The following is a 7,668-nucleotide window of genomic DNA, read 5'->3' as shown; positions in this document are numbered from 1 at the left end:
GAACATCTGATCACTCCATCGAGGATCTACAGAGAAATAATCCATGAAAAGCCGCAAACCAGCTTGTTCACGGTCTCGGTGGATATACATCCGAGTACGCGGTACCCGGTCGTGTTGCTCGTTCCACGCTTGGATAGCAGCTTGATAGCGTTCCACCTCGTTGTTGATTTCTTCTTGGATTGCGGGCATCGCCGTCTCTAACATTCGAGCCATTTGAGCTTCGATTGCTCGTTGGCCTTCACGCCGAGGCGGCATTTTTCGAATTTTATCGTGAGAGTGAGAGAAATGAAGTTGAAGTGATTTGAAAATGGATGGAAGAGTGGTATTATATATTAATTTTTGAATTTAAAAAAAATATATATATTGAAGTTGCGGCCCGGCCCGGCCCGAACCACAAATAACGCCGGGCCGGGACTCATTGCGGCACGGCCCATGCCGATTAACGCTAGGCCGGGACGGGCCTCAGGAGCGGCCCGGGGACGCAACTGCGTCCTCGGGACCGTCCCGGGCCGTGACTCAACCTCCTCCAACGCTAAATACGGGCCGGGACTCGCGAGTTGCGGCCCGGCCCGACAACGTTATTCATGCCCTAAGAGTATCCTTAACCCCGTCTCGGATTTGGGCCGCAAGTCCCCTCCACGTCATCTTTCTCTCAAATTAGGGGTTTCAGGCCACAACTCCATTAACCCCGCAGGCCACAACTCGGGCCACAACTATTAAATTACATTATTCACAATTTTAACCTATTTTACTTGTAAAAATTAAAAATCTTGAACAATTATAATACAAAAATATCTTTTTTAATTCAAAAATTATAAATTATAATCTAAAATTTTTTAAAAATTTGATCAAGAAAATTATAAACTATAAATTATAAATTTCAATTTTAATTTTACCACTCCCCAATTACTAATATAAATTTATAATTATACTCCACTTCTTCCCAATATAAAATTATAATCATAATTTATACTCCCAAAGTCCCAATTCCCAACACTTCTCTCCATCTTCCTCTCGTCTTCTTCTTCTTCTTCCTCTCCATTTCTTCTTCTATTTCTTCAAGAATTTTAATTCCAACAGCAAAAAAATTAAAAATAGGAGACTTGCGGCCCAACCCGAAGACATCCAACGGCGGGCCGGGACTCGCGATCTGCTTCACGGGCACCTCTAACGCCGGGCCGGGACGGACCCCGGAAGCGGCCCAGGGACGCAACTGCGTCCTCGGGACCGTCCCGGGCCGGGACTCTCCATGCTCCAACGCTAAATTCAGGCCGGGACTCGCGAGTTGCGGCCCGGCCCGCCTGCGTTAAGGATGCTCTAAAAATACCTGCAAGTTTACAGGATTGATCTAGTATAGCTAAAGGTCAACACCGGAATATCAAACATAGGGAATAAGATTGCAACTGACTATCATATAACTAAGCATCATATACTCCATCCGTCCATAATAGATGTCACACTTTCATTTTTAGTTTGTCCTACAAAAGATGTCACATTTCACTTTTTGAAAAAAGTTCTCTCTTACTCCAATATATTAAAATATATTTTCTCTTTCCACTTAACACACAAATATTTTTTCTTTCATTTTTAGTTTGTCCTACAAAAGATGTCACATTTCACTTTTTGAAAAAAGTTCTCTCTTACTCCAATATATTAAAATATATTTTCTCTATTAATTGGTGATATTAAAAAGTATCACCAATTAATTGAAAATATGATATTTTCGAATCCTTCGATTAAAACGAGATATTTGGGCAATAATTTATTCTTTCCTTGAATTTCCGTGTAATTTCTCGTCAGCTTTGACTACATTGCACAATGTTCGTAGAATGGTCATAACTCTCCCTACAGAACTCCGATTGAGACGTTCAAGGTACCCACGCGAAGCTCTTTTGAAGACGAAGAGAATGGTATGAATTAATCACTAACTGGACCTCAACAGCGCTGGGAAAATCGTCTTGAACTGAGGCTGCTGCACCTTGACCCTTTTGCACTTTTTTCTGTCTTTTTCTATCATTTATCAACAAACACACTAAAAATACCAAATGTATAACATATGTAATTTAAGAACATAATTTGCATGATTGACATTTAAAACGAGTAAAATCTAGCCCTTAAAAACATGCAAAATCCGTATTTGTCACTAATTAAAAGTCTGAATTGAAGCCCGCATGCCGAATACTATTTTCACTTTTAATCTAACGTTATAAATCGCGTCCATACCCCAATAACTATTTTAGTCTCACACCGCCTGCCCTCTCTATTCTCTCTCGGCTCCCCCTCTTTCCATTTTCTCTATTTCTCTCGTCGATGGAAAAATGGTTCAGATTTGATTTTTTCCATTCTTTCTTTTGCGAAGAAATTATGACGATGGTAATTTTGGGCTTTTGGTTTATTTATTTTTATTCTTTATAGATCGTATCTTTCTTTATCCCACATTAAATCTCAGTACTAGCTACTTTGTCCATCAAATCAAACCGCATCATAGTGTATAGTCTGTATTTTCTTTTCATCACCTTAATTTAGAGCATGAGAACATCGCTTATCTTTATAAATGTCGTACTAGTATATAACATGCTTAGTAGAGGTTAAAAAACTCCATTCTATTTTTTAGAATTTTTTCTGATGATGCTTTTCAAAAATGAACTTCATGGTTGATTTGTATAGTGTATTTTCTTTCATCACCTTAATCCAGAATAACCATTTTAGTTCATAACAATAGCCATTATTATAAGAATTATTTTAAATTTTAAATACAATTATTTTTTTAATATAATACTCAATTCATCTCATTCAAAGAGCCCACCTTACTTTTTTAATTACCCTAACTAAAGTATGTCATATCATACTTTTAGAATAATTATATCTCTCCTTTTTTTTTATTAAAGTATATAATTTTTCCTATCTATTTTAGTACGATCTACAGTTCACTTAAAATTTCATAACATTAAAAAAAGTAATTAATTTTGACCGATTCATAAGAATTAAGAAATACTAGCAGTAAGTTTTTATAGAGGTAATTTATTTTTGGAGATGAAGATGGTGAGAGAGACCTCATACAAAATTTTGTCTTATTTGGCCTCCGCTTGCCGCCTCTCCGGAAGATTCTATAAAAATTAATATTGCGTTCACGTCCATAGCTATCAATATCATACAGCTAGATTTTTGGAGACGAAGTCAATCTGAGGTTATTTGTATTGTCTTTGGAATTTTTATCAATCCGCAAAGTATATAAAATAAATTTTCAAGTCAATTTCAATTTTTCTTTTTTGAACATTGCTTCTATTTTATTTTTATACTAATATATTTTGTTTATCCGTCGCTACTTAACTATATTTACAAAAGCATTCCCGAGTAATCAATAATTTACTAGACATTTTACTGGAACTCAAGTAATTGTTGTTGTATGAATCTAGATATATTACTGGAACTCAGTAATTTACTAGATATTTGATGGAAAAAGCGATAAGAATCTAGATTGAGATGATGAGTAATCGGTATTCCTATTCTTCAACTAGTTGCATTAAATATTTGGTTGGCTTTATTGACTAATAATCCTTAGCAGCAAGTCTACGCTAATCGCTTTCAAAGTTTCAATGTTCACACAATAGCAGCCGAATGGGAATGAGACGTCAAAACACTTATCTATAAATACCATTCTTACATCTTCCAAACAATCACAAACACATTTCCAATAATCTCTCTATTTTCTTTGATATTTTACTAATTTGTGAAATGGCGAAATCACATGAAACAGAGCACCCTGTGAAGGCCATTGGATTGGCTGCCACAGACTCATCTGGCCATCTCTCTCCTTTCAAATTCTCCAGAAGGTGCTTTTCCTTTATCTCTCTCTCTCATGATGGTGATGAATCAGCTAGGAAAGCAAGTAACCAATACTTATAATCATTTTGCAGGGCAACTGGTGATGACGATGTGCAATTCAAAGTGTTGTATTGTGGGATTTGCCACACCGATCTTCATTACCTCAAAAACGAGTGGGGCGTCACTCAATATCCCATTGTTCCTGGGTATGTTTTTGTAAATTCTAAGTCTTATAAAATGTAATCATGCCACTGGAAGCCGATGATTAACATGCCTATGCAATTGCAGGCATGAGATTGTTGGTGTGGTGACAGAGGTGGGAAAGAAGGTTGAGAAGGTCAAAGTCGGAGACAAGGTTGGTGTGGGATGCATGGTCGGATCCTGTCGATCGTGCGAGAGCTGCAAGGAAGATCTTGAGAATTACTGCCCCAAGATCATCCCCACTTACGCTGCTCCCTACCATGATGGCACCATCACCTACGGTGGTTACTCCGATATCATGGTTACTGACGAGCATTTCATTGTTCGTATCCCTGAAAACATGCCATTGGATGCTGCTGCTCCTCTTCTATGTGCCGGCATCACCACCTACAGCCCCATGAGATACTTTGGACTAGACAAGCCCGGGATGCACATCGGAGTTGTGGGTTTGGGTGGACTAGGCCATGTCGCCGTTAAATTTGCCAAGGCTTTCGGCTGCAAGGTCACAGTCATTAGTACTTCCCTCAGCAAAAAGGACGAGGCACTTTCACATTTGGGCGCAGATTCGTTCTTGATCAGCAAAGATGCTGATGAAATGCAGGTAAAAAAAGGAATTTTCCATTGTTTTATCAACATTGTCATAACTATCATCACCACTAAATTGATGTTAATTATATATAGGGTGCCGTTGGAACAATGGATGGTATTATTGATACAGTATCAGCACATCATGCTTTGATGCCACTCATTGGCCTCCTGAAGGCTCATGGAAAGCTCATCATGGTTGGTGCCCCAGATAAGCCTCTCGAGTTACCGGTTTTTCCTCTCCTTGCAGGTGCAAAACCCTTACATATAATATTGTTTCTCTCATGTATCCATTATTACAATGAATTAGTATTTGCTTAATGTGGAATTGGATGAATATTGTTGCAGGGAGAAAGATGATTTCTGGGAGTGGGATTGGAGGGATGAAAGAGACTCAAGAAATGATTGATTTCGCGGCCAAGCACAACATAAAGGCTGATATTGAACTAATTTCAGCTGACTATGTTAACACTGCGTTGGAGCGGTTGGCCAAAGCTGATGTGAAGTATCGCTTTGTGATAGATGTTGCCAACACTCTCCAACAATCTTGAACTCAACTCTTTGATGGAAGCAGTTGTTCTTCTCTTGTTTTGTTTGTCCTTGGCAGAGATTGTTCTTCTCCTCTCCTTCTTTCAATTTTATACATATATTCACTGTTGAATTATCTTTGAGTTTGGTACCTGTGATGTATGCACACATATTATAATAAAAATATACTTTTGTTAGTTAAATTGCATATCATATTGTCTTTAACTTCTGTACTTGTCTTCTTCTCTTGTTCTCTTCGGTCTTCGAGGGAAGAGATTGGTCATCTCTTATTTTGTTGAATTTGCACCTACTACCTCCATATATAAAAAATAGACGGAGTTGTAAATGACAAGAGTTTACTATGCAATTGGTAAAGTAAAAGAGAGAGCAAGGAAAAGTTGGTGGAAGTAGTGTAAGTAGATTGCGGAGTCCACATAGTACTACTCCGTATTTAATTGTTTAAATGAATCCATATTAAAAAATTGGTGGATGGGCCAAAAATAGTTTTCGTGCCCATTTTGACAAGCTTCCAACAACACTCAGATAACACATAAGTATCGCAAAATTATAAGCCTTGAGTTTGATAGCCAAGAAAGTTGCCCTGGGCTTCTGAGTTTCTGTTTCAACAAGAGAGCAAGTGTTTTGTGATCAGTTTTGACAGTAGCTTAGCAGTTCCCAAATAATGACTACAATGTGTGACATAAAAACCATAGCTAACAACTTCTTTTAATAAGAGAGTAGCTTCAGTTTTGATAGAGCTTGTTTGAGAGCTCGGAATGCCTCCACAGTGTTTTGATTCAAAGTGAAGCTATTTTTCTTATTGGCCCCTACTGTGGGGGAAAACACAGCACAAGGTGCTGTGTTATGAAACGACGCAGTTTTGCAATAAATTACATGCGTATGTTTTATTTGATTAATATCATTGACGAAATCAGCTTTTAATTAAGGCTTTTCCTGTTCCGTCTTTTTTCTTTGTACATGGAGTACGACTAATGTTTTACTACTGCCTCCACATTCCACAAAGTAAAATAAAGTTGATCTTTGAATGGGAAGCATAATCTTTTAGAGTTTCTTTTAGTTTGCACCTTTCAAAAATTTGAAGTTTCTTTTACAACTCTTTTTTTTAATACAGAAATATAACCTAGTTGAAATATACAAAAATACTGTACTAAAATTTTAAATTTTGAATACAAATATGTGTAAATTTAATATAGGATTATATGAGATTCAATCTTCTATTTCTTAAATACAGAATATTTTTAACCATGAACTTAAATCTGTCAATTTATTCAATTATTTGCTGAAATATAATTATTTTTTTCTCAATAATTTTAAATAAATTAATAAAATAGAAAATCAAGCTTTGATTTTTATGAATTTTGTGAAATTAAAATTATCAATAACATTTTTTAATGTATTAAAATCAAACTAAATATATAAATCAAAACGAACAACGTTAAATTTGCATCAAACGGGAGTGATGCTCACATAAGATATGTAGCATATCATACCTTTATATATATCTATACAGGGGCATGTTAGGGTGCCACCACCCCTTAAAATAACACCATACCACCATTTCTAGCCAATCATTTGTACACGTGGACGAATAATAAGTTGCCACGTGGCAAAAAAAAAAAAAAAAAAAAACCAAAAAAGACGGGCAGCAATATGCTGGCCTTTAAACAACAATTTTTCTTGAACAGCAATATCCAACATGTTAGACAGCAATCTATAGATTGCTGTCTAACGTGTTGGATATTGCTGTGTAGCGTTTATAATATTGCTGTATAAGCGTTGTCACGTTGTCATTTTAAGGGTGGTTGTCATTTTAGCACAAACATATCTATACATATATAAAAGGCGAGTTTTGGCCTTTAATGTAAATATTTAAGAGTTATAGGCATGAATTGAATATTTATAAACTTTATAAAAGATTTTGAATAAATCTAAATATTTGGTTAATTTGGATAATTAAATACTATTAATGCATTTATTACCCAAAATTTGTAAAGATCACTCAATCTTCAAATTAGCCAATGACTACAATTTCACCCATGTACAATTGAAATCAATGGCTAAATTTTTCAACCGGCTAATCTCACTAAATTTAATCAAGGATTGGTATTAAAAAAATAAAATCTCAATAAATACTTTTCACAAATAAATTTTGTAAATGAAAGTTCTAAAATTATTTGACGACAGGGGAATTTTTAAAAAGTTCACAAAAATGTCATTTTAGAACATATCAAATGAATAATCAACTTATCTCTAATAATTAGAAGAAGAAAAGAACTTTTCTCTAATAATTAGAAAAGCTGTAACGTTTTTCTCCATCAATGAATTGGAGACAATATAATTATCATTGGAATTAAATCTAATTAAATCGAATAATAATTGAAATGTAATCCAAATGGATCCAAACTCTATCATTTTTTCGTGACATAAATTTGTGAGACAATTTAATGTTGATTTAATTAATTATAAATTAAATTGTGCTCACTAATACTCAATAGAGAAGGAGTGTGA

The 7,668-nt window shown here is 35.5% G+C and overlaps 1 protein-coding gene across 1 annotated transcript; it reads left to right on the top strand.

Moving 5' to 3' along the window:
* The first annotated feature begins 3,673 nt into the window (after nucleotides 1–3,673).
* On the top strand, nucleotides 3,674–5,342 carry LOC125213618 (8-hydroxygeraniol dehydrogenase-like). The gene is made up of 5 exons (XM_048114264.2): nucleotides 3,674–3,833; nucleotides 3,918–4,031; nucleotides 4,114–4,627; nucleotides 4,708–4,861; nucleotides 4,960–5,342. The coding sequence occupies exons 1-5, from the start codon at nucleotides 3,736–3,738 to the stop codon at nucleotides 5,160–5,162; spliced, it is 1,083 nt and encodes a 360-aa protein (XP_047970221.1). The 5' UTR covers nucleotides 3,674–3,735; the 3' UTR covers nucleotides 5,163–5,342.
* The last annotated feature ends 2,326 nt before the right edge of the window (nucleotides 5,343–7,668 follow it).

The sequence above is a fragment of the Salvia hispanica genome, chromosome 3, assembly GCF_029641045.1.
Source record: "Salvia hispanica isolate PSC_SH4W2 chromosome 3, Shi_PSC_v1, whole genome shotgun sequence".
NCBI lineage: Eukaryota > Viridiplantae > Streptophyta > Magnoliopsida > Lamiales > Lamiaceae > Salvia > Salvia hispanica.
The sequence above is the reverse complement of the archived record's forward strand: the minus strand, read 5'-3'. Positions and strand labels throughout refer to the sequence as shown.

Excerpts from the sequence above, each read along its gene's own strand:
- LOC125213618 (XM_048114264.2), top strand. The coding sequence starts at position 3,736 with ATGGCGAAATCACATGAAACAGAGCACCCTGTGAAGGCCATTGGATTG. Across the intron at positions 4,628-4,707 it reads AAGATGCTGATGAAATGCAG|GGTGCCGTTGGAACAATGGA; the intron begins GTAAAAAAAGGA and ends AATTATATATAG. Across the intron at positions 4,862-4,959 it reads GGTTTTTCCTCTCCTTGCAG|GGAGAAAGATGATTTCTGGG; the intron begins GTGCAAAACCCT and ends ATATTGTTGCAG.